Source organism: Canis lupus, chromosome 10, assembly GCF_003254725.2.
Source record: "Canis lupus dingo isolate Sandy chromosome 10, ASM325472v2, whole genome shotgun sequence".
NCBI classification, from domain to species: Eukaryota; Metazoa; Chordata; class Mammalia; order Carnivora; family Canidae; genus Canis; species Canis lupus.
Window position 1 is genome coordinate 7,762,281 of NC_064252.1, and position 26,977 is coordinate 7,789,257.

The following is a 26,977-nucleotide window of genomic DNA, read 5'->3' on the forward strand; positions in this document are numbered from 1 at the left end:
TGAAGCTGGGGGGCAGATGGGAAAGACGAGAACACATCCTGTAATAAGTACCTCTAAGTTGACTTTGGTGTTTTTTTTTTTTTTTTCCAGACTGTGTACCAGGATTGTGGTTTAAAAAAAAAAAAGTTAGCAAGATGGGTTTATTTGGGAATAGTAGAGAGAGAATTGTAAGCCAGGACATGCAAACTATGACAAAGCCATGGGCAAGTCCTAGGATTGTGATTTTTGTTGATTGCTAACTCAATCGATAGGATGGCAAGAGGCAACACATCTGTTGCCCCTGCGGTCTATACCTGATAAACAGCATGGAGGTTGTAAACATTTTCTTCTGTCCTTTCTTTGTCTAGGCAGATAGAATGCTGTGAGACAGCAGATGAATTCTACAGCACCATGGGGCGCCTTACCCAGGAGATGCTAGAGAATGACCTTCTGGAAAGCCATGAACTCATGCAGGTTAGTGGGCAGCTTGGCCTCACTTCAGGGAACCCAGGGAAGTATGTTTGGCCAGCTCTCAGATTTAGTTTTTCACTTGACCAAGAACCTATGTATAATTTGATCAGAATCTCACTATATCACAGGAGGAAAGAAAAAATAAATGGGTAATGGATGTTTGTTATGCTTCCATTCAAGCTGTGTTGCTTTAAAGTCCAACCTCCAAACTCCCCACCCCCCACCCCATGTTACCAGGTACTTCTTCTGAATCTGATTTTTTTTTAAGATTTATTTATTTGAAAAAAAAAAGATTTATTTATTTGAGAGAGAGAAAGAGGAGAGAGAATGAATGAGGAGGCAGAGGAGGGACAGAGGGTGAGAATCCTCAAGTAGATTCCCCGCTGAGCAGGGAGCCCGACTCAGGTCTTCATCCCAGGACCCTGAGATAGAACTTGAGCTGAAATCCAGAGTTGGACCTTCAACCAACTGAGCCACTCAGGCACCACTGAATTTGATTTTTAACCTTTGTCAAGGGATATTTGTGAGGTAACATCATTATTTTGAGGGAGAAATTATTGAGGATTAAAGGAAGTTATTTCAATCAGCATTTGGTTTATTTGTTTTACCCATATTTCCTACTCATGTTATTGTGTATTAATCATAAGTTTCAATATGAAAGACTTGAAGGGTTTTGTCATTTTCTGGCTGGTTATTGTATCTCAATTTCATATTCACAGAGGCATTAAAATTGATAGTGAGTATAGGAAAGATAGCAAATTTGTAAACATTCTTTCTCCCATGAGGTTCTGTAATATGATTTTACCCTTATTTCCCTCTGATGCTTCTCACTACTGCTTCCCTTCCTGGTTGCTCCTCTTGCCCACCAACTAGCTGTAGGTCTTGTCTAAGGTTGGCTTTGGGCCATATGTCTTTCTGTGTGATTTCTCTCCCCTTTTGCCAGTTTCAGCTTTTACCCTTATATTGGGTTCCATGCATGAGGTCATGCTTGGGTCCAGTCAACAGATTGGAAAATGAGAACTCAGACCCTGACATAGGGCTTGAGAAGCCGGGACCCTCTAGTCCTTTGCTCATTTCCTGGAGCCTCCAGCTCCTTCTCAGAATCCCTTATTTTTTAGCAGACAGCTGCCTGACTTACTGAGAATGCTGACCACCTGATAGAACTTCCCTGAACATTTGTAATTTTTAACTTTTCTTTACATTCTCATCTCTTCTTCCTTCTTTCCTGTCTGAGAGGAGGAAGGGTTCGGAGGGAAGTATCTTTAATTGAACATGGCTCTGTGAGCGATGTCCATGCTTGGCATATTCCACGTATGAGATCCTTTACATCCCGCAGAACTGGCAGATTCATATGCCCAAGGCAGGACTCAGGGTCTAGGTATTGACTCTTCTCCCTCCCTCACGAAACTTCAATGGCTACCCACTGTCTACAAAACAAAGCATGGATTCCTCAGTTTAGCATCCAGTGCTCTTGACTGTCTGGTGCTAACCTATCTTTTCAGCCATGGTTGCTTCCTTTTGTACCCTTGACTTAATTCTAGTCAACTCAAGCTGTCTTCAGGGCTCCCAGAAATCCCTAGGCATATGCCTTCTCTGCACCTATGCCTCCTCCGCACCTGTGCCTCTGCTGCACCTGTGCCCCTTCTGTCCCTGTGCCTCCTCCACACCAGTGCCCCCCTCTGCACCTGTGCCTCCGCTGCACCTGTGCCCCTTCTGTCCCTGTGCCTCCTCCACACCAGTGCCCCCTTCACACCTGTGCCCCCTCCACACCTGTGTCCCCTTTGCTCAGTCTTTTCCTTCTTCCTTCACATGTTTACAGCCTGCCAACTCCTGGAAAGTTCCAGTTCAGATGTCATCTTTGTGGAACATAATCTGAGAGTCTCAACTAAAGTCATCTCCCATTTCTCTGAATCACCGGGGCATTGTCTTTGTACATCTCTCGTGAGCCTTCATCACATTCTACTTGACTGAAGACCATCTTATTTCCATAGTGATATTTTTAAGCTCCTTGAGGACAGGGACTGTGCTTTGCTCATACATACTTAGCACTTTGCCTTTTGCTAGAGCTGCTCAATAAATTTATTACTTTATTAAGCAAACACTTGTTGGGAGTCTGCAATTAGTTCCCTATTTCTCTTTTTCAATAAATGTTTGCTGAATTAAATGACACTCACAGATGGTGGCCCTCCTTCTAGATTCCCTCTGGGCTAATGTGATCGGCATTTTGCTGTCAGAGTGATGGTCCACACTGGGTGGGTCATCTCCTTGTTCCTCGGCACGCCTTCAGTGCTTCCTTGTTAATAACTGCACTAACTAAAATGCTTCATCCTAGTTTTCTAAGCCTTATATTAACTTCTCCAAATATTCTTGAGCATTTCTATCTGTCAGAAGGCTTCCTTGAGGAAAATAACATCTGGTTTTACCTTTAAGGGTGGCATTGGTCGGGCTCTGTGTGGGTGTGTGTGATGTGTGTGGATACATGCACATGTGAGATTGTGTATGTTGGAGGCAGTGGTGCAGAGCAGGAAGGGGTTCGTGGTTGAGGGAGTCCATGAGCAAAGGCCCAGCAGTGGAAAACTTTGGGGTGTGTGAAGGAACCTACAAGGAGCTTGGTATCTGGGGTGGGTGGGGAAGACCACAACCCATGGTAAGGATCGTACTTGACCTTTCAGGTTAGTGGTTGGGAAATCGTGCTTGCTGGAATTCTAGGGAGGCTGTGGAGGCTGTGGAGCCTGTGGAAAGGGGAAAAGAAGACCCGAATGGTCCTAAGAAGAGAGGGAAGATGATCTGAGTTGTGGCTGCTGTCAGATACAGGCAGGGGCAGCTCTGTGAAGGGGGCAAGTCTGACAGCAGGAGCCCGGGAGAGGCCGTGAAGGGTAGAAAGGTTGGAACAGAGACGATATTTAGAAGGTGAAATCAATAGGACGTGGGCATGGGAATAGATACGGGGGAAGAAGAAAGGAGAAAGAAATGGGGAGACAAAGGCAACCGACAAGTCTCTGGCTTAGGAAGGAGAGCTGAGTTCACGGCGGGGAGGGAGATGGGTTCGTATGGAGACAGGTTGCATTGGAGATACATTCTGGCCGCCCTGTGTGTCACCTCTCCAAGATGTTCCCCACCACCACACAGCTGGAACCTCCAGCATGGGTCACCCATGGGCTGTCCCTTCCCTCCCCCATCCCCCCCGCAACCTCCTTCGTCTCAGCCCTCAGCGAGGCCTCCTCTGTGTTCCTTCTGCGATCCAGAGTTTCAACAACCGACACAATGCTAATTGTAGACAGTTTTACATTATTTGGTATTTTTTCAAGTATGTTAATCTTAATTGTCTAATGAAGTGGTAAGTTCCCTAATGACAGGGGCCTCATTCTACTCAGCATCCTCATAACACCTAGAGTGCTATGAAGAACACACCTTTGCTCAGTGAATACACGGACTCATAGAATAGGAGAACTCAAGGCAGTGGTTTTCAAACCTGAGGAAACCTCCCAGGAGTGTGGTAGAATGCAGACATTTAGCCCAGGGGTGGTTCAGATGCAGGTGGTTTTTTAAACAACACTTAGGGAAACACTGGCTTAAAAGAAGCTTAAAGGGGCACCTGGGGGGGCTCAGGTAAGGTGTCTGCCTGAGGCTCAGGTCATGATGTCAGGGTCCTAGGTTGAGCCCTGCCTCGGGCTCCCTGCTCAGTGGGGAGTCTGCTTCTCCCTCTCCCTCTGCCCCTCCCCTGCTCGTTCTCTCTCTCTCTCTCAAATAAATAAATAAGATCTTTTTAAAAAAATAAAAGAAGCTTAAAGATCAACCCAATTCTATCACTTGACAGAGGGTGAGTGTGTGGCGTTTCTTCGATTGTCTAGGAGCAGACCCAGGACTGGGAGCCAGTCCGCTACTCCCCTACCGCCCCATACACAGCGTCTACCTTACTCAAAACATGCCTCTCTCAAAGCTGAAATCCCCTTCAGAAAAATAAAGCAACATTTTATTTCACTTAAACGTTGCCAGAACAAATGAGAGATGTTGACACACACCATCTTTGTCCTATAGACATTTCCAGTCTTGGGTATTAGGAGAAAAGAGAACCACCTTGTTTCCCTGCTGTAAGAGAATCCTAGAGGGGAAAACGCAGGCTGCGGTTTGATTGATTAGATGCCATTTCAGTGGCTTTTCTTCTACTGAGGGAAACATCTGGGTGGAGATGAACTAAGCCTAATTTTGTTCAGCTTATGTTTTTTTTTGTAAAGCGTGTCACTAATGAAAAGAGAAATGGAATTTTTTTTTTCCCAGCAGTACCTAAATATAAATGTCTGTCTAAGCGTACGTTGGTAGTTTGGATCGTAAATTGACTTGCCGGTTTTCCTTGGCATCATAGAATGTTATGGAGAGAAATGGTGAATGTCATTTCAAGGCACTCTCTTTCCTGTATTCACTTTAAAAAAAAAAATTAATTCAGTGGCTGGGATCCAATTATGGTGGGCCATAAATCTGTCAGCAAACGTGAAATGGCTCCAGATGAAAAATGTGGGCTGCACGTAAGGTCTTCATCTTTGAGCCTGAAGACGTGGAAGGAGTCTGTCTTCCTGGTGGTCTTCCCCAGTTCTTTCAGTTCTGTGCCACACACAAAATAATCTGCTGGGTTTTTTCCTTCTGTAAATCACATCCCCCCCCTCTTTTTTTTTAAATTAGCAGTGGCTGCTTTAAAAAAATTGAAATGGTCTGGAAGAGTTTGGGAGGTTGCGGGTGAAATCATGTATAGAGATTTCAGTAAGACGTTTGACAGTCTCTCATGACTTCCTTGAGGGCAATAGAAAACTGGGGTGCTGCTATTAGAAGGGTTTGTAGGTGCTGGGGAAACCTACCCTGAAGTGCTCGTCAGTAATGATTGTTACCTGGGTGGGGGTGGGGGGAGAGCGCTCCTGTGCCATGATGTAGGATCTGCCCTTGGACTACTCACCTTTTTTTTTTTTTTTAATTTAAAGATGTATTTATTTATTTATTTGAGAGAGAGAGGGTATGTGGTGGTGGGGAGGGGCAGAGGGAGAGGGAGAGAGAGAATCCCAAGCAAACTGCTTGCTGAGCACAGAGCCTGGCACGGGGCTCGATCCCAGGACCCCTGAGGTCCTGACCTAGCTGAAACCAAGAGTTGGACACTCCACTGACTGAGCCACTCAGGCACCCTTGGACCGTTTTTACTTTTTTCCACCAGTGATGGCGTGGAAATGACAAGGATGTGGATGCTTGTCCAAAAGAAGGATAGTGTTTGATGAATTAGTGCTGTCAGGTGATTCATAATGTACCTTTCTGGGAATCTGTTGTAAATCTCTGATTTATGAAGTTGGAAACCTAGAGTAGAGCTTCTCAGGTGCTCTGAGGACTGCGGTGATGTGTGATGCACATCTTTGGCATTAACTTGCCTTCAGATGTAAGACCTTCGAATAAGTGAGTGAATATATGTGAAAAAGTAGTATAAACACATTGGTTTCAGGAGCACTGATTTCTTCTTTGAAGGACTAACTGAAAGTAAAGGATAAAGGAAGAAAGACCAAAAAAGCACCAATGGGGCCAGTTTTCTTTTCGGTCAGGTGTCTGAAGCTGAGTGGAAGCTTGAAGGAGCTTGCAGAGCTGGGACCAATTACTCTGGGGCAGGATGGGATGAAGTAGGCGCAGGATGTTCTTCCCATTCCTTCACACCCTTCATGAGGCTGGACAAGGAAATATTTTGGTAACTTTTTATAAAAACTGGCAAAAATAAAACACAAATGACTCTTTAGCTGGCTATCCTACTAATTGTCTTCAGTGAGACGTCTTACTTCATTTATAAGGAATTTTGCAATTCCTAGCATTACTAATTTCCTCTTTTAAGCTTGATCCAAATGGTAGGGGTTTCTTTTTTAAAATTATCACGGTATAGTTGACCTATAACATTGTTAGTTTTAGGTTAATGGCTTCCTGGGAGACATGAAATAAAGTCTGATTAATATACATTTTCTGGTGAATGAGTAGTTGAAGCATTGAAGATGTATGTTCGGAGCAGTTACATGTTAGTAAAATTAAGAGAACGCACTGAATTACTTTCCTCCTGCTGATAAGTGATATATAATTTTGAAATTCTGGAGGAAGCACAGGTGCTTTTCCCATTTTTATTTATAGATTTTTAACAGCCTATGCTTTACACCCTGTCACTTTTTTTTTCTTTAAAAATAACAGCTAACAATTTTCACCTAGAACTCATTCACAGACATTTGAAAAGGTGGTATCTTTGGAGAAAGCATGCAGGTGATCATAAGATCATCCACTAGACTTAATTTTGTCCAGAGGCTGACATTAAATGTCTATAAAAATCATCAAAGCTTTGAAACAAATAAGCCCTACATATGAAGATCATGGATGCGTACTTTGTTAAAGAAGTAATAGGGAGGGGGCGCCTGAGTGGCTCAGATGGTTAGATCTCAGATCAAGGCATCTGACTCTTGATCCCAGCTCAGGTCTTGATCTTGGGGTTGTGAGTTCAGGCCCTGTATTGGGCTCCATGCCCAGCTTACAAAACAAAAACAAAAACAAAAACAAAAACAAAAACAAAAACAAAACAAAACAAGTAATAGGAACTGTGAATTTCTGAATTAACCCACCTGTCACTTGGGCTGGGTGGAAGTCAGACTGCCCCCACCTGCCACCCATGTTCACCACCTGGAATGCCCAGCACAGCTGGATTGATTTGAGGACTCAGCATTGTGTTTATCAATATTCTTTTGTCTTTGTCTAAAGCAGGTATTGAAGTAGAATCTCCACCTGCTGTGTGAGGAGCAGAATCTACCTCTTCAAATCCAAATCATAAAACTTTAATGTTTTTTCAGGATTGATAAAAGCTGCTTAAAGCCACCATTTCAGACTTGGAATTTTTGCTTTTGTTTTTCAGACTGTTTATTCTATGGCTCCATTCCCTTTCCCACAATTGGCAGAGTTGAGGGAAAAATACACCTACAACATTACACCATTCCCAGCCACAGTTAAACCCACCTCAGTTTCTGGGTAAGGTCTTTCCTCCTCGCCCCCTTTCTTGTTTTCATGATAGAAGACTTAGTATTTTAATGTGTTATTGTAACTTCATATTTGTTAAGCCCCAGATCTATATAGTCGAAGTATTTTGGCACTTAAAATCTGAATGTCTCTTTTCCCCCAAATTTTGATTAAGATTCAAGATAGAGATTTTTAAAACTGTTCTTTCCAAAGCAGATTGGGACATAAACTGAAGGAATATTTAGGAACCCTACAACTTATTTAAAAATACCAAATACTAAACATTTTAATAATTAAAATAGTGTAGGACAGGTGCATGAAGAGACAGACGAGCTACTTTAAAATGTAAAGATGGAAGTTGACAAATACATATATATTTAATATATGTAAATATATAAACATTTTATATATATTGGTATATATAATATATATATATATTTGTGTATATACACACACACACACACACACACACACACACACATATACCTATATGTATATATAGGAATTTAGTGTTTGAAAACTTATCAAGTTCTGGGCTCCAGGGACCTGAACTGCAGAAGTACCAAAATATCAAATCAATAGTGAAAAATGTATTTAAGTGGAAAAAAAAGAAATAATAAAATTAGCAGAAGAAAATGTAGAAGAATATTTTTAGTTCTTTGGAACCGGGAAGGCCTTAATAACTGACTCAAAAACACTACGGAAAAAGTTAAGTACTTTAAAAAATAATTTTCTGCATGACTAAGAACAGAACAAAACAAAACCTCCACAAGCAGGCACAAAAATATTCGTGAAAAAATATTTGTAATTGATAATCTCTCATACATAAAGTTCCTAGAAATCAGTAAGAAAATGGCCACCCAACTGAAAAAATGATGAAAGAATGGCAATGGATAGTTTACATAAGAGGCAGCATCACTTATTTCAAGAGAAATGTAGCTTAAAACTAGATGAGACTTTTTTTTTATCTGTCAGATTGATAAAAGTTCAAAAGGTTGACATGCACTCTGTTGATGAAGTTAGAGGGAAACACTCTTGCACGTTGCTGGTTGGAGGTTAATTATTACAATATTTGTGGCAGGCAATTTGGCAGTATTTCCTCAGATTACTAGTCCATATATCCTTTGACCCAGCATTTTACCTTTATGGCTTATCCCACAAATATATTTGTACACTTGCAAAACACAGTATCTATAAGGTTATTTATTGCAGCATTGCTTATAATAGCAGATGAGTGGAAACCACTCAGGTGTACATCATTAGCAGCCTGGTTTCCAACATGGGTTATATGCATACAGTGTAGCACAGCGATAAAAACAGGATGAAGCAGCTCTCTGTGTGAATGTGGAGATTTTTAGGTAAATAGATGCGCAGCGCAGAAGAGTGTATACAGTATGCTACTATTTATCCAATAAAAGAAAAATAAGACTGTATAGTTATATTTGCTTACCTATGCATAAAGAAATTGAAGAACACATCAGAAATTAGTAACAGTGGTCAGCTTTGGGAATTAGATGGGTCAAGGGCAGAAGTTGGACAGGGATAGGAGAGAGGCTTTCTATATATGTTATGTTTACAGTTATACGTAAAAAGTAAGTTTATGTCATTTAAACCATGTGACTATCATTTATGTGTTTAAAAACCACTACTATTTTCTTTGAATATTTCCTTTTCTTCTTTTATGTTTTCCAAGACGACATGGTAGGGTCAGAGACAGTGATGAGGAGAATGACCCAGACGATGAAGACACTGTCGCTAATGCAGTGGGGTGTCTTGGACCTTTCAGTGGGCTCCTGGCACCTGAACTGCAGAAGTACCAAAAGCAAGTTAAAGGTAAAGAGGTGGCTTTCTATTTAGGTGATCTCTGTGCATTGATTCACTCTGGCAAAGGTGTTATTATTTTGTCCCATAAATGCCTATTATTTCCCGACCTGATTACCGGTATTAAACGTCTTTATTAAAAGTGTCTTCTCTGTTACTTTAGCTTTTTAAAAAACTTAATTAAATTCATTATTTTTAGAAAAGATTTTATTTATTTATTTGAGAGAGAGAGAGAGAGAGAGAGAGAGAGAGAGAGAGATATGGAGATAGCGACCGAGAGAGCACAAGCAAGGAGGAGAGGGAGAAGTAGGTTCCTCACTGAGCAGGGAGCCTGATGTGGGCCTTGATCCCGGACATTGGGATCATGACCTGAGCTGAAGGCAGATGCCTAACTGACTGAGTCACCCAGGCACCCTTTTTTAAAAAACAATTTATTTAATTTATTATTGAGAGAGAGATAGAAAGTGCACGCATATGGGGGCAGAAGGAGAGAGAAAACCAAGCAGACTCCTTGCTGAATGTGGAGCCCAAGGTGGGGCTTGATCTCATGACCCTGAGATCATGACCTGAGCCGAAATCAAAAGTCAGTCACTTAACCAACTGAGCCACCCAGGTGCCCCTCCTTTATCATTTAGTAGGATCTCTCTGTTAGGTGCTGCATACATCATACGTATTTCTTTTTCATTCTGCTATCTTTTGCCCCAGTTTATCTGATTCCATTTTGTATGTTCAGTTCTTTAGCTCAGAACCTGGCATGCAGTGGATGCTTCCTACATTCTGTTGGAGTTGAATTGATATGGACTTGCTTCTTTTCCACTATGGAAATGTCCTCTGAAATATTATGATAGCCTTGACTTGTATTTGAGTGATTAAAAACTCATTATCTCATAAGACATTCGGCTGGGTCCTTCTGCGTAGCCCATGGTTTCTAGTTGTGAAGAGATAATCTCCACCTACCAGTTCTTTTAGTGGTCCATTTGAACAAAGTAGAACAAATCTACTCCCTCTTCTATTGGAAGTCTCTTCCCATCTTTGAGAACAGCCATCATGTCCCCCCAAATCCTTCTCTGTGGTCCAAGTTGAGGATTTTTCAAAAGATGTGACTTCCAGAACTTTGAATATCCTGTATATTCACCTTTTAATGCCTTGTCGTTTGGTAGTGTCCTTCTTAAGGTGTGTGCTTTGAACTGGATGCTATGCTACATTTGTTCTTTTCTTGTGGAGAATGGACTTCCTGTGGTCTGGGCACCATCGATGTAATGAACTCTTTTGAAGCAGTTCATGGTTCTCCCACTATGTTCTTTCCTATCTGGGGTGGCGGTTCCTCCTCTAGGACATCTGCTTTGCTTCTTCTAGTTTGAAGACCATTCTCCTTGGTGAAAGAGGACAAGGACAGAAGATATCAGGTCCTTCTTTGTTCTCTCTGCCCTCCACTAAGTTCATACCACCTTCTCAGAGTCGTGGGGCTATCTTCTCAGTTTTGTTATGTTTAGAAGGTTTATTTTTGCTTGTTTGGCTGTTTCCCTCCCCCACCCCTCCCCACCCCCGCTCAGTTGTGAGTAGTTTTTGGTAGTCTTTTCCTCAAACCTCAGCTTGTTTAAATGGTTTTGGTTCAAACGTGGTTTTGTGTGTATGTCCTTGCTATGTACTCTCCTCTCATCTTTTTAAATGACTTAAAAGATCTAAACTCAGCAAGAGTCCTGTTGATTTTGTAATGCCCTCCACCCCTTCTCTTTGTTGCCAGAATTTCAGCTTTTGGTGTGTAGCCATGAAATCAATACATATTTTAACTCTAAAATTTTTCCGCCTGCATTTCTGGAGTCTAGGTATATGCCCCCTCCTTTTTTTCCTTCTGTTTTCTGTCTGTGTAGTAACGTGCTTCAGGATGATAGGATCACTTTTTCCTAAGTTTTAGAGCTAGTCTTTTTTGTCAGTTTAGAGTAAATAAAGATTAGCAGGTCACGTTTGAAATTTTTTTCTCCTTGAAAAAGGTGTTCAGTAGAAAAGGAAGTAAATTTATCTGATGTTTAGGCTTTATCTGAATAACACTTTTAGTAGATGTTAGGATAGTTAAAATCCCCCATTAAACATTTTTAAAAAGCTTGTTCCCAGGCCACTATTATACACTGTGCTAGAAAAGCCTGTGCAGTATGTGTGTATGCTCTCACACAGTGGCTTATTTCTGGTTCTTAGATGTAAGCTCGATTTTATTTAAGGGACGAATCTCCTAGCTGTAGGTGTCAGAAGCAGAAACTACAGCAGACAAAAACACATGTAGTAGACGTGGGAAATGTTTGTTGGATGAAAAAAAAATTCATTGTTAGAGATGCAGGGATCCCAAGTTCTGATAATTTTATAGAATGTGTTGCTATTTTTAACTTAAGAAAAACTCACTTTTAATCACAGACTAAAATCCTCATGCCGTTATATGCAAACCTCTAAACTGACTTTAGACTTTTGGAGTTCTGTTTTCCTAAGGGAATTTTAGAAAGTGGCAGGGACTTTTATGTGGAAAGAGTTGATCTTCGGTGTCTATAATGAACAAAGTGGTAACAAAATCAAACAGGGAACCCACCTAGCTCATTTCAGACCCACAGTTAGGCTAGTAAGAAAATGCAGAAATTTTTTTCAGGGCCGAAGAAAAACATGTACAAGACAAATTGTAGCTTTTTTTTTTTTTTTTTTTTTTTTTTGTGGTTAGAATTCCAAGGAAATTAAGATACTACCACAGGGCCTGGTGTCATCAGTTCTCATTTAGTGCCTTTCTCCTCCATGACACTGTGTCCTTATGTCTCTCCCCTTGAGTGCAGAACCGAATGAAGAGCAGAGCCTACGGGCTAATAACATCGCGGAGCTGAGTCCAGGAGCAATCAATTCCTGCCGAAGTGAATACCACGCAGCTTTTAACAGCATGATGATGGAACGCATGACCACGGATATCAACGCACTAAAGCGGCAGTATTCTCGGATTAAGAAGAAGCAGCAGCAGCAGGTGCATCAGGTGTATATCAGGGCAGGTAATGTGATTTTTTTTTTTTTCTAGGTAATGTGATTTTTTGAAACAGTTTTAACTCTGTCACCTTGTGAAAAAAAGAATGCGTATTCCTAGGATAGCCTCAGAATCGCAGCTCTCTGTAGCTCAGCATCCACAGACACAGCTGGCATGAGCTCATAGCGTCTTTAGCATCTCATTTTCTATTTTATCAGGCTCTACAGAAGAAAAAGACCATGGGTTCCTTTCAGGTACCAAGAACCAGGCAATCGATGGTATTAAACACATTTTCATTATGTGTGCTTGTGGAGAGGGGTTGGCAGATGATTAAAATGTTGCAAAAGCCATGCAGTCCTTGGACTTGAGACATTTTTGGAGCTATTACCTCCTGCACATATTCATCTGTGTGCCAGTCAAGTAAGCTGTCCACCAGTCATGTAGGTAGTAATACAACTGATAGTTGTGGTCAGAGAAGAAGGAAAAACCCATTCCTGCCTCGCTGATGGTTTAGAAGCGTCTTGGGGGTCTGCTGAGAAGAGCGTAATTGCAACACAGTTGGAAATGCTCTTTTCCAAGGACTGTCAAACCACCTTTTTCTTTTTCTCTTTAAATTCCGAAAATCCCAGTGAACAGTCTGCTTTTATTATTTAATACATGCTGATTTGGGGAGTGGTTTGGCTTGTGCTAAGTGAAATCCTAATGCAAATGATGCCTGCCCGGTATTAATCAAAATATGAAAGTTGACCTGTTTTTAAGAGGCTTGTGAGCATGTGACTGATCTTGCACAAAAACTGAACTTACCTTCCACTTAGAAGGGAGGAGTTGGCAACTTCCAAAGATTCGTACTTCAACCTGAATCACTAAAAAGGAAAACACAAAAGAAACAACTATAGCACTCAAAGTGTTGGCTCCTATGTATCCTCATTTTGTCCTTAAAGCAAATCTGTAAGGAGGGTAAGGATGGATTTTTTTTTTATATCCTTTTAAAAGATGAGGAAATGGTGACTCAGGAAGGCTTATTAGCAGGGTCATGTGGCTGTGGTGGGTGGCTAGGCCAGGGCTAGACCCCTGTGTTCTGATTCTTTGCATAGTCCCTTTTTTTAGCTGCATCATACACATCTGTGGGTGGGATGGTGAACAGGGGTATTGCCAGTGGGTATTAAATGAGCTCAATACCTTGTGCTCTAGTCAGGGGTCAGCAAACTGTGTGCCACAGGCCAAATCCTTCTAGCTGCCTGTTTTTGTAAAGAAAGTTTTATTGGAATCCAGGCATGCCCATTTATTTACATATTGTCTGACTGCTTTTGCACTACAATATCTAAAATATTTATAGTCAGGTATTTTATTTTTTTATTTACTTATTTTTACTTTAAAGATTTTTAAAATTTATTTATTCATGAGAGACACAGAGAGAGAGGCAGAGACATAGGGAGAGGGAGAAGCAGGCTCCATGCAGGGACCCCGATGTGGAACTCGGGACCCCGGGGTCCACGCTGTGAGCTGAAGGCAGATGTTCAACCTCTGAGCCACCCAGGCGTCCCCCAGTCAGGTCCTTTATAGGAAAAGTTTCCTGACTCTTGTCTAGATCACAGTTTATTTGGTTCTTTTTAGGGAGAGATTGCTTGCTCAATGGCAAAGTTCTAAAGCATTGCTTCTGAACTTCAGTGCACATGTAAATCACTTGGGGGATCTGTTAAAATGAAGAATCTGTGTCAGCAGGTTTGGGGTGGGGCTGAGATTATGCATTTCCAGCAAGCTCCCAGGTGATGCCAGTGCTGCTGGGTGGGGATCACACTTTGAGCAGCAAGCTTTTAGAGGTGATGGTAGATGATAGGATTAGCAGTGCTGGTGGGAGAGGTTGCACTTGACCTCAGCTTCTGAGAAGTAAAGGAAGGTGGTGAGGATGGCGGTTGAGGGACCAGCTTCCCAGGGTAGGGAGGACAGGAAGTCCTGGCCTTTTTTCTTTTTTTTTTTTTTTTAAAGATTTTATTTATTTATTCATGAGAGACACACACACACACACACACAGGCAGACAGAGAAACAGGCTCCATGCAAGGAGCCCGATGTGGGACTTGATCCCAGGACTGCAGGATCATGCCCTGGGCCGAAGGCAGATGCTCAACCGCTGAGCCACCCAAGTGTCCCAGTCCGGGCCTTTTGAACCTGATAGCTTCTGTTTTTATGGAGCTATTGGAGGAAAAGTGGTTTGCTTGGGAGTAAGTTAAGGGACTAAGGTGGGAGAGGGGAAACAATAATACAGATTTGAGCAAGTTATTGGATGGAAGAAGGAAAGAAGACGATTGTTCAGTGGCTTTGAGGACCCAACGAAATAGGAGTTAATGAATCTGGAGAGCTTTCTGTTCACATGTCTGTGTGATTTCCACCACCCCCCCCTTTGGGGAAAGATAACACGATTTGTTGTGGGATTTTGCTATGTCTAAAGGCGTAGGGATGTTGAGAATGTGTGGTTATTGCTGAGACAGGAGTCCCCGTGGCCAGCCACGCATGTAGCTTGGTAGGAGCGTCGGTGACCCAGAGATAGACGAGGGCTTACGTGTGGGAAGTTTGAAAGATCGAAGAACCAAAGTCTCTTTGATTTAGTACCACAGGTAGCGATATTGAGAGCCTGAGAGCTAGAAGAGTCAAAGAGAAGGATAGGAGAGTTAAAGATTATTCAGGAAAAGTAGGTCCGAGTGCCGAGGTTTAGGATGGAGTTGGGTCAGTCAGAGAAACAGTAAAGTAACTGGGGGGGGACTAGTAAGATACGGGGTGAAGAGGGGACACTTGCCAATATTTTCAACAAGGATTGGAGTGTGACCAGAGGTAGGTGACAGCAGTCGAGAAGCTGTAGAAGGGAGTTCATCCGGGTGACGCGGACGTCTGGAGGAAGCTCGTTCACACAGAGCTGGTGGGGCCGTCTGCCCGCCGCTGTCATCTCTGGGGCCATGTGTGCTTGAGCCTTCAAAGTCCATTGAGGACGCGGAGCGCTTTTCCCCTCTTAGGACCAGGTGCCAGGGAGCAGTGATTTCACTGCGTTTTTACCACCTTCTTCTCACTTCTCCCATCCTGCTGTCTCTCACTCCATAATGCACCGGGTGTTCTTTTCCTACCTCTCCGAAGCTAACAGCTGATAATCCATATGGTCATGGAGTTTGACTTATTTTTAAAAAAGCCTTCTAAGCATTTCTAGAAACAAGACCTCTGAGGTGGTTTCTCGGAGACCAAAACTCGTGCTAAGGAACAGTAGGGTGTCCGTACTTCAGTGAGCCTGCCCCTTCCGTATCCTTGGCCTCTTTGTCCTCCTCTTTGAAGAGGAGGGACTTAGGTAGTCCAGGCTCCACAATTGAATTCAGTGTTTGTTGCCTTCAGTCACGTGACTCTGTCCAAACTGGGGCAAGACCTGGGTGGGCTTGGGGGGGCCAAGCCCCGCGTGACTCCTGCGCCCCGACGGCCGGGTCCTCTGCGGTGCGTTTCACACAACCTTTCACCATTTCTTCCAGACAAAGGGCCAGTGACCAGCATTCTCCCGTCTCAGGTAAACAACTCTCCAGTTATCAACCACCTTCTTCTAGGAAAGAAGATGAAAATGTCCAACAGGCCGGCCAAGAACGCGGTCATCCACATCCCCGGTCACACGGGAGGCAAGACGTCTCCTGTCCCCTATGAAGACCTCAAGACAAAGCTCAATTCGCCCTGGAGGACCCACATCCGAGTCCACAAAAAGAACATGACGAGGACCAAGAGTCAGCTGGGCTGCGGGGACACCGTCGGGCTGATAGAGGAGCAGAGCGAGGGTGGCAAGACGAGCGGCCCGGGGGCAGCAGAGGGTCCGTCCAGTTGTGCAGCCACAGCTGGAGGAGGAGACGGCGGCTGCTCTGAAGGCAGCGCCGGGAGGACGATCGAAGGACAGTCTCCGGAGCCAGCCTTTGGGGAGGCCGACGCCGACGTGTCTGCGGTCCAGGTGAAGTTAGAGGCCTTGGAGCTGAAGCAGAGGGATGCTGCTGCAGACCCCGAGCCCAAGGCACGCCCGCCCTGCCCGCAGCACTTCCCAGAGCCCGATGCCCCTGGTGAGCACAAAGCCGCAAGCAGACCCCCCCAGGGCGGCCACCCGAAAGCGCCCCTCTTTAGCCCTTTCCCCAGCGTCAAACCACTGCGCAAGTCAGCCACTGCCAGGAATTTGGGGTTATATGGTCCTACGGAAAGAACCCCAACCGTGCACTTTCCCCACATGAGCAGGAGCTTCAGCAAGTCTGGTGGCGGCAACAGCAGCACTAAGAAACGGTGACGGGCCTCAAGCTCCACGTAGATGCACCTTCTCCTGGTGGTGGAGGGGTTCCGGCTGAATGGCTCCGAGACAGTCGTAGCTGTCCAATGGAAACGAGTAGATCGGTTCAGAGATGAACACCAATCTGTAAACATGGGAAATGGGCCTTTCCTAAGGGGAGCCAGAACGGGGTGTGTTTTCCCCGCCCACCCATAACTGATCCAGCAAATTCTTGTGGCCAGAATAAATACCGTAGTTTTAAAGTGTGAAGTTTTCCCAATTTTTCATTGTGAGTTGTTTAGACAACCGTGTCTCTAGGCTATCGACCCCTCCTCTTCCTCCTTCCCATTCTGAGAACCTTCGCGGTCCCTGGGACACCGCTCCCCCAAACCTTCTGGTTCTCTGGGTGTTAACCGATCCTCAAGCATGCACACACTAGCTTGCTAGAACAGAAACTGTGAAAAGGAAGTAAGTGTCTTAGTTGCAAAAACAAAAAACTTCCCAGTTTTCCTCTTCCTGCCCCACTGGGGGAATGTTTGTGTGTGTGAGTTTGTCTTTTAATAGTTCCCTTCAGCCAGTTTCAAGATTTTTTTTTTTTTTAATTCTTATGCTGAAGTGCAAGAGAAAAATGTAGATAGCCTTTCTTTGTATTTCTACCTGCAAAATGAAGAAAACCTCTATCTGTTGAAATTTAGGTTGGCCCACCAACTTGAAGATCTTATGCAGAGAACACACACTGGATATGCATTAAACAATCGCCCTGAGCAGCTTGCTGATTCCACTAAGCTTTTCCCAAGGTTCATTCTCTCCTCTTCAGAAGAGTCATGGTCCTCCGTGGTAGGATGACTTGGTGGCCTCTCCACGGAGCTGGTCCACGCGGCTCATTTACCCACCAGCTCTTCACGGCAGATGCGGTGAGGCCTCTGCTGCTCAAAAGCCAGAACACAGCACCTGCCACTCTGTTACTTGAATTTTGTGCTTCTTTGATTGGAGTACTTTGTGGAGTACTTTGTTACTTGAACACTGCCTTTCTTTGGAGAAGGCGTTAGTGCTTTCTAGCTCTCTCTTACCCACCTCTCCCCCGGTCCCAGCGGGTCAGAGACAGCACCTGTTCTTTCCACTATGCAGATGGGAGCTCTGAGTCACAACGGAGGTGAAGCAGCACTTCAGACACTCAAGGTAAATACTCCTGGTTGTTCAGCGTGACTTAAGTCACGTGTCCCCCGGCGCAATAGGCGGATTGAATGCTCTTTGTGCACAGATGCATTGGCTACATAGGTTCTAAAAACCAAGCCCGGAAAGCCATTCACTACGCTCCCTCCAGACTCAGAGGACCTTTCTCCAGATGTCATAGAGGCCTGAGATGGCATTTCACAAAACCAGCTCTAACCTTTCGACCCAAAAAGGTAGTTCATTTTAAAGATGCTTTGTGCAGCTGTCATTTGTTCGAACAAAGTCTCACTCCTCAGTCCCCTTCTCTTACTATCATTGGAAGCATAGACTCAGCGTCTTTATCCTCATCTCTGAAAGACCGTGGCCACGCTTGCAGGCATATTGTTGATGTAGTCGATGCGAATTTGAGCTAATTGGATTGCCAATCCTGAAACCAAAGCTATAATTTTAGAGAGGGCTTTTACTACGAGACGTATTAATTTTTATAATGGAGAATGCAGTTGTGTGGGCTCTCTTGAACAGAAAACACAAGAATGACATACAGTGAGAAAAGCCATTTAATCCCTTCTGTGGTATTTATACCCCCAAAGGAACTGAAGATGGAAAATATGACTAAAAAGTCATTGCGGTTTCGGTCTGGAATTCTGTGCCATCTGAAGTTAGCATGCCGCTGCTTAAAAAGCAGCCGTGCCCACCACCTCTGTCTTGGGAAGGGCGTAGGTGGAATGTTGGGCTTGCTTTGCATTCCACCCCCAGGGAGTGGGACCCTCTGCTGAGTTTCCAAAGTTAAGCACATGACATGATTTTCTTCCATCTGCTAAAACTTTACAGATAACAATGATGCCACCTTCTATTCTTTCCTCCTCCCCCGTCCACGTGAGTCAGAATAGATTCATCCCTTTGGGGGTTGTCCGCCTCGAATAGACTATTGTTCCTTCTTCTCTTGAGTCAGCTCTCTGCTCCCCCAAGGATCTGGGTTCAGGGAGGTGGGGAGGGAGGTGGAGGCCCCTTGCCACCGTCCTTAGGATGGTGCTGTTGCTGTCTGCGGGGTGTCTTAGCCTCAGCAGCACGTGTCCCCTCTGCCCCATTCCCTGGGGTTGGTCTTTCTGGAGGAGGGATAAAGGAGATGGCACATGCTTTGGAGTAAGTATGGATCCCAAATGAAAGAATGAGGAAATGAAAGGATGCTAGCCCTTTGAGGGGGCACCATGGCCTTGTCAGGATTTTAAAAACCGACGGATTTCCATCAAAGCACTCTATGTACCAATAACGTGCATGCATCCTACCATGTAATCGCAGCGTGAATCGGTTAATTTTGGAACCTTGCCTACTTTAGAAAACGGGGACGTGTGCAGTAGCCGCTAGCACGCAGCATGTGTGAAGACCAGCCTGGACTCATCATCCTCGCCATGCCCTGGACACTGGGTGCAAGCACCAGAAGCACTTGCCAGTGGCCGTTTCTTTATTTTTAGCCCTGTCCCTGGTCGGGCCTTGTGCACGGAGTGGACTCCTTCGACGCTTCTGCACCTCCTGCACCTCCTGCACCTCCATTCTCTTACAAAAGCCTCCAGATGATTTACACCTAGTTGGTAATGCTGACCTCTGGGCTGTCACTGTTTGAAACCGTGTATTCCTTTTTTTCCGGATCTCTATTGTTGTTCCGAGGAATTGTACTGATTACAGACCTGTGCATAAAGATTCTCATTGTTGTAGCTGGTGTGCCGTTTTCTCTCTGAGCGCGTGCAGGGGATACTGTTGTGACATTGGCCTTCCCCTTCCCCTTCGACTCCCCCCACCCCCACCTTGGTCACATGACCCAGGGAACCAGCCCAATAAGCTCCATCTCCTCCGACCTGATGACTGGATGGCTCATGACCTTTGAGGAACTTTGCAGAATAGCAGGTTCGTGAGTATGAATAAACGGAGAGTTTCTTGAAGAACGTGTGTGTAAAATTCACCTTTTGATTTTTAAAAAGATTTTATTCATGAGAGACACAGAGAGGCAGAGACCCAGGCAGAGGGAGAAGCAGGCTCCATGCAGGGAGCCCAACGTGGGACTCGATCCCCGGACCCCAGGATCATGACCAGGGCCAAAGGCAGGTGCTAAGCCGCTGAGCACCTAGGGATCCCCCTTTTAGATTAGTCATTTACCCTTGTTTTAATAAAGTGGAACAGTAAGAATGTAGCCTAGCTCCCTGGTCTTATGGATTTTGGATGAACAGGGAGTTGGGGTCATGTGCACAGCTGCAGTCTGCTCCCCTCATAAAGTCTCCCTTTACCCTTTTTGAGCCACTTTCTTTGCTGCCTACAGCCATCCTTTGAGGCAGCATTTAAAATATGTGTTTTTTTCTAATTGAAAAAGTAGCATGTATTTTTAAAAAGATTTTATTTATTTATTCATGAAAGACACAGAAAGAGAGAGGCAGAGACACAGGCAGAGGGAGAAGCAGGCTCCATGCAGGGAGCCCGACGTGGGACTCGATCCTAGGACTCCAGGATCAGGCCCTGGGCTGAAGGTGGGGCTAAACCGCTGAGCTACCAGGGCTGCCCAAGTAGCATGTATTTTAAGAAAATTTGCAGAAGAGAGCATAAGGAATCATCAGTATTCTGGTATGGGCTTTTCCAGTATGCTCTTGTCTGTGCACACGTGTACACACACACGGAGGTAGACTAAGCTGTCTTTCTAGTCAGTGCTCTCACAACAGCATCACTTTCAGTGCCTTGGGTGCCATCACCTGTTCATGCCAGAATTCACAGAACCAGAGCCTTGTTGTCAAACAGGTGGTTCCTGTGTGCAGGCAGTTCTTGGGGCGCGTCTTAATACCTCTGTCTTCACCAAGAGCCTTACGTGTTTCCTTGGGGTATGTTCATCCAGATGGTGGTACGGGGTCAGAAAGGATGAACACTTCTCGGTCCTGTATGTTGTCAAATTGCCACCCTTAGAGCAGTGATGGCATTTATAGCTCATTCCTGACTTTTAAGGGAACCATTAAGTTTGCTGAGGTTTCTGGTAGGTATCATTTATCAGGTTAAAGAAATTACTTTTCATTCTTTTTTAAAAAATATTTATTCATGAGACACACACACAGAGAGAGAGAGAGAGAGAGAGAGAGAGGCAGGCTCCAGGCAGGGAGCCTGATGCGGGACTCGACCCTGGGTCTCCAAGATCATGCCCTGAGCCAAAGGCAGATGCTCAACCGCTGAGCCACCCAGGGATCCCCCTTACTTTTCATTCTTTGCTCGCTAAGAGTTTTTTAAAAAATCATCAACAGGTATAGTTGACCCTTGAACAACAGAGATTTGAACTCTGCAGGTCCACTTTTATGTGGACTCACTTGATGAATACAGTGTAGTACTGTAAATACATTTTTCTTACGATTCCCCCAAGATTTTCTTTTCTCTATTATAAGAATACAGTATATGATGCATATAACATACAAAATATGTGTTAGTTGTGCTATTAGCAAAGCTTCTGGTCAACAGGCTATTAGAGTTAAGTTTTGGGGGAATCAGAAGTTATACGTGGATTTTTGACTGTGCCCCTAACCCTGGAGTTGCTCAATGGTGAACTGTATCAAACGTTATCAGATGATCTCGAATTGCAACCTTTGAGAAGAAAGTAGTGTTTGAGATTTGAACTCAAACTTGAGAAAAATAACCATTACCAGGTTTCTTCGAAAAGTATTAGATACTTTAGAGTTGGAAGTGATAGCAGTAAAAGTTTTGTGGGCAAATTTTCACTGCAGTAAATTTATTAATAGAAATTTGGAAAGAATGTAAACATCTGAGAATAAGGGAAATGGGTGAATTATGGCTCATCCATAAGATGGAAATGCAGTGGCCCATGAGTGTTTGGCCCGTTGACATGACTATTATCTATTGCCCACACAAAGCAGTTTGAAGTCAGCAAAGTCTAGAGTCATAGAGCCCTGGGATACAGCTGTGGATGGGAAGCCCTTCTGGATGGAGGCTAAAAGTAGGCAGACAGAGCCAGGCAGTAGCTCTTTCACAAAGGCGACCTGTGGCCAAACAAATAGGGGACTGGGCAAATGTTGGGTTGGATCAGCTTCCAGGAGGTTCCCAGTGGGGCATCTCCTAAACCTGAGTACATCTTTCCTGGTGCTCAGCTCTGGTCAGACTCATGACCCAAAAAGTCATGCTCCATCCTGTCCTCTTCACCTCTTTCGGCACCCCCACTCCTTATCCATGGCCCCACTCTGCCCCCTGGGGTCTCAAGAATCTTGGAGGTAAAACTAGAGAGTTGACTATTCTTAATATTTGCATTCCTGCTGTAATCCTAGTTCTCCTTTAGGCAATGCTGATTCTTGGGAAGGTGGATCAGTTTCCTTAAGAGACCAACAGGGCTGAGTGGAAACTTGCTGATCCCTCAGCCCAGATGTCTCCCCATCCCTGAGGAGTCCAGAAATCTGCATTAAAACAAAAATCCTAGTAATTTCAACACTGAGCTAGATTCGGCAACCACCGGTCAATCTAAGTATTTTAATAGTCTTCCCTAGACCCCCACTGCTGTAATTACATATTGCTACCAGAGTGATCCTTCTAAAATGAAAAACTAAGAAGGCCATCCCTCTGGTCAAAATCCTTCCATCATTCCCCATTTTCTGGAGGATAAAATCTAAAATCCGTATCTTGGCATGATTGGCCCATGGTTATTTTTTGAGCCTATTTTCCTACCATCTTTCCCATTCATCACCTTCTCCAACCTATCATCAGCACAATACTGTGTGCTAGGTGCTGTCCCCACCCCTTTATTATGTTCTCTGGCTTATTCCTCCCAAGAACCCCATGAAGCATGTATTACAGATGATGAATGTGAGGTGTAAGCAATTATGTCCTTGGCCACCGTCACCTAGCTGGTAAATAAGAGTCCCGATCCCTCTGACACCAGACTGAGCTCTTTGCTGCACCATCTGACAATTTTGCAAACGACTTGAAGTTCCTTGAAAGCTGCTTGCCCTTCCCTTCCAAAGCCCCTTCTGTCTCAGGAGGGTCTCATTGCTGTTGTTGGCATTTCAGATCAGCTGCAGTTTACAACAGTGGACCACGAGCCTAACCCCACTTCCCTCACCACCACCCCCCCCCCGAATATAAGCAGCTTGGAGTGAGGAAGTTTGACTACTAGGTGCTACTGCCCCAGAAGGGAAATGATCTCTTTTGGGCCGTTTCCCAGATAAATGATGGGGACCAAAGTGTTGGTGGGGGTGGGGGCTATGTAAAGCCATTCTGAAATGGTTTGAAGATTCAGATTTTCTCTTGACCAATTCCCAAACATGATGCATCTTCAGGATTAAGTTGTATAAAAATATTTTCCTGGATGGTTCAAAAAAAAAAAAAAAAAAAAAAAGAAAGCTGCTTGCCCTCCAAGCATCCCTGCAACTGTGTCTTCCCAAACCTCTGCCTAGAGCACCCCCCTTGCTCCAGTCTACCCGAGAAGCACCCACTCATCCTTAGCCCACACCTAACTGAGGTTAAATCCAATCCATGCCACTTCCCAGTTCTATGAGTTTTGTGCAAATCACTTAACAGCTGGGGCCTTTGATTTTCTCATGTATACGGTGAGAACAGTAATTCCAACCTCACAAGATTTGTTGCGGACGCTGCTATTTTTGCTGCCCATAATTAACTATCTTCCTTTGCAGCAAAACCCTGATTTTGCTGGGCGAGCTGCCCTTCCCTCCACTTGCATCTGAGTTCTGGTGAGGTGGCTGCCCCGGGAGCACAGGGCCTGAGCTAAGCCACTCGGCATTCTCCTTCCCCCCGGCTATGGTGTCTGACCTCCGGACAAGCTCATGGGTAAAGAAACTCAGTTCCTGGGCTCTTGCTTTGAAGTCTTGTGGCAGCTGACTCGCTCATTTCTAATGGGTTTGCACCTGGAGGGAGGAGCCCATGGTGGCTTCTGGGAATGGTCTTGTAACCACCAGGGCGGGAGGAGAACAGGCAGCACTGAGCCAGCAGAGCTGAGGAACAGAAACCAGGCCCTTTTCATATCAAGTGATCAGGTCATACCTGAAATCTGTCTCCCTACAGCCTTTTAGCACATCAGCAAACATTCCAGTGTTTGCTTTTGGCCCAGTTGGAGCAGGTTTTCCATCATTCCTATGAAACAATTCTCATTTGGCACAGGGGTGGGGATGCTATGAAGGTTGCAGGTTATAAAGGCAAGCCAGTGGCTGTATCATCAGTGAAAAATTGTTAATATTTTTAACCGTCTAGTGCTTCAAGCCTCCCCAGAGCTGCTCTCTGTTATTTTTGGCTTTGTCCTCTTCAGCATAATAATAGTGGAAAGAGGGGACACGGTCAGGGAGCATAATTCTTATTTTATGAAGAGGGTTCTTTCCCCAAGTCCTTGAGTCTTCTTTGGCCTTATATCTCCTTGTCACAGAGGGAGAGGTGACTCTTATTCGAGAGAGAGAGAGAGAGAGAGAGGCAGGGACACAGGCAGAGGGAGAAGCAAACTCCCTGCAGGGAGCCTGATGTGGGACTCGATCCCAGGACCCCGGGATCATGCCCTGAGCCAAGGCAGATGCTCAACCACTGAGCCGCCCAGATGCCCCAGGAGAGGTGATTCTGACTAGAAAACCATCTTTGGCTAGTTTTGCCTACAGTCCCAGCCCCATCTGCGTTCATGGCTGAGTCCTGTGGATAGCAGGGTGACTGTAAGCAAAACACACGCTGTGGGAGCCCAAACAGCATAGTTGTGGAACTCCCCTCCTAGAGTATAATAGAAACAGAAGGCACGTTCCCTCCCCCTTCATCAGGTGGCTGTGCAGCTTTCTCACAGAGAAGGCTCCAGCATGTCCTAGGGAAGCTGCAGGGCTGGACGTGAGCATGGTCCTCATGGGGACCTACAGTGTTTAGCAGAGCCAAGGGGGCACGTGCTGGGACCATGCCTATTTGGGAACACATAAGAGGCACCCCCTGAGGATGTTAAGAAAGCCTTGCCCAGTGTTAAGGGGAAGGAAAGACTTTATAGACACTGTTTCAAAATTTATCTGTGAGAATAGAATTTGAGTCACTGATGTTCTGGGGACCCCATTTGGACCAGAAAGGTGCTGATGTCTGGGAAAAATCAGGTCGTATCTAACTGCTACATGATAAATTCCACAAACGTATATGCAGCCAGACCTAACAAATGGTGAAAAGCTTGAAGATTTTCTTTGTGTGTGGACCCATGGACCAGAATTTCTAGTGCATTCTTCAAGTGGGAAACAAACTGCAGAGCATGGAATTATTTAATAAAAGCGCATTGGAATAATGAAATCACAGAATGTCAGATGGAGAGATCATGTAGCTCAGTAGTTTTCAATGTTTTTTAAGCAACGGAATTTATTAAACGTCTCCTCTAAACAAGGTAGTGTTTGCACAGGGTGAAAATTCAAAGTGTACCCCAAAAGCGTGTAGCAAAAACTAGATCTGTCTCTGCAGCTCGTCCGTGAGCCATCCCATTTCCCTGCCTACAGGAAAGCACCGTTAGCACTGTCATGCAGATCCTTCCAGAAGTATCTTCTGCATATTCATGTCTACATACACACATTTTCATGAATAATAGCATGCTAAGCTTCTGACTCTTTTTTCACTTAATATATCAGGGAGACTTCCGTAACAGTGCGGGTAGACCTCATTTCTTTTACTGCTGCATTCGTTCCCATCCTAGGTCCGTACACAATGAAATCCTCCTCTTGTCCATTATTGGAGAAGTTTTTGGCTTCCGATTCCATACCTGTGGAATGAGCATGTCCTTGCACACATGTTGTTATGTTGCAAATGGGCAAGTTTAGCTACAGGATAGTATCTTAGATATGGGATTACTTGTCGACAATGTACACCTTAGATTTTTAAAAAAGATTTTATTTATTAGAGAGGGTAAGAGAAAGGGAGAGCACACAAGAGCAGAGGGAGTGAAGAGAGAGAAGCAGGGACCAGATCCCAGGATCCCGGGATCATGACCTGAGCCGAAGGCAGATGCTTAACTCACTGAGCCACCCAAGTACCTCTGTATTGTTTTGTTTTATTATTTTATTTTATTTTATTTTATTTTATTTTATTATTTTATTATTTTTTTATTATTTTACCTCTGTATTTTATTTTTTTATTTTTATTATTATTTTTATTTATTTTTTATTGGTGTTCAATTTACCAACATACAGAATAACCCCCAGTGCCCGTCACCCATTCACCCCCACCCCCCGCCCTCCTCCCCTTCTACCACCCCTAGTTCGTTTCCCAGAGTTAGCAGTCTTTACGTTCTGTCTCCCTTTCTGATATTTCCCACACATTTCTTCTCCCTTCCCTTCTATTCCCTTTCACTATTATTTATATTCCCCAAATGAATGAGAACATATAATGTTTGTCCTTCTCCGACTGACTTACTTCACTCAGCTACCTCTGTATTTTAGATTTTGAAAAATGTTGCTAAGTTTCTCTCCACAGATATTATGTAAATACTTCCCACCCTCGCATGATTCAATATCTTATCAAACTTTTTGATCTTTTCTGATTGGACAGGTATTATTGTCCATTTAAAAACATGCAAGAGGGCAGCCCGGATGGCTCAGCAGTTTAGCACTGCCTTCAGCCTAGGGCGTGATCCTGGAGTCCAGGGATCGAGTCCCACATTGGGCTCCCTGCATGGAGCCTGCTTCTCCCTCTGCCTGTGTCTCTGCCTCTCTCTCTCATGAATAAATAGAATCTTAAAAAAATAAAAACATGCATGAGGCTAACATATGTTTAATCATTTATAGGTCCTTTGTTCATAGCCTTTGCTCATTTTTGGTCTTTTTTCTTACTGATACAAATTCTCTATGCATTAAGAAAAATGTCTATAATATTGCAATATTCTCATTTTTCTGGTTATCTTCTGACTTTATGCTAATTTGTTGACATGTATATAGATTTAAAAACATCTATTCAAATTTATCAGCCTTTTATGGCTTTTGGGTCTCATATGATATTTAGAAAGACCTTTCCCATATCTTTGGAATTATTTGAAAATTCTCTTTTTTTCTTTTTGTGGGTTTCACTTTCCATGCCTAAATCTTTAATCCATCTGGAATTTACTTTTGCATAAGATGTGCACTAAGACTCCATCTTAACGATTTTCTGAATGGTTTCCCAGTGGTCCAAACATGATTTATTTAATAATCCATCTTCTCTTTATTTATCCTGCACTCAATGCCTGTGTGTTTTAGGGTTTATTTCTGGACTTTCAGATCCACAAAAGAACCCTCTCTTCAAACCAAATCTGGGG

At 44.1% G+C, this 26,977-nt stretch overlaps 1 protein-coding gene across 6 annotated transcripts in view; it reads left to right on the forward strand.

Moving 5' to 3' along the window:
- TBC1D30 (TBC1 domain family member 30) overlaps window positions 1-19,421 on the forward strand; it is an 84,391-nt gene extending 64,970 nt beyond the window's left edge. For 3 of the 6 annotated variants that reach the window (XM_025476709.3, XM_025476711.3, XM_025476716.3), the window contains 6 exons: window positions 348-453; window positions 7,358-7,470; window positions 9,152-9,291; window positions 12,090-12,296; window positions 12,487-12,546; window positions 15,773-19,421. In XM_025476709.3, the coding sequence (XP_025332494.2) occupies window positions 348-453; window positions 7,358-7,470; window positions 9,152-9,291; window positions 12,090-12,296; window positions 12,487-12,546; window positions 15,773-16,557 (1,411 nt within the window). In that variant the 3' untranslated portion in view covers window positions 16,558-19,421. The remainder of the gene's footprint in view (window positions 1-347; window positions 454-7,357; window positions 7,471-9,151; window positions 9,292-12,089; window positions 12,297-12,486; window positions 12,547-15,772) is intronic. The other 3 variants (XM_049115744.1, XM_025476715.3, XM_025476713.3) reach the window with 3 other exon arrangements.
- Window positions 19,422-26,977: the final 7,556 nt, after the last annotated feature.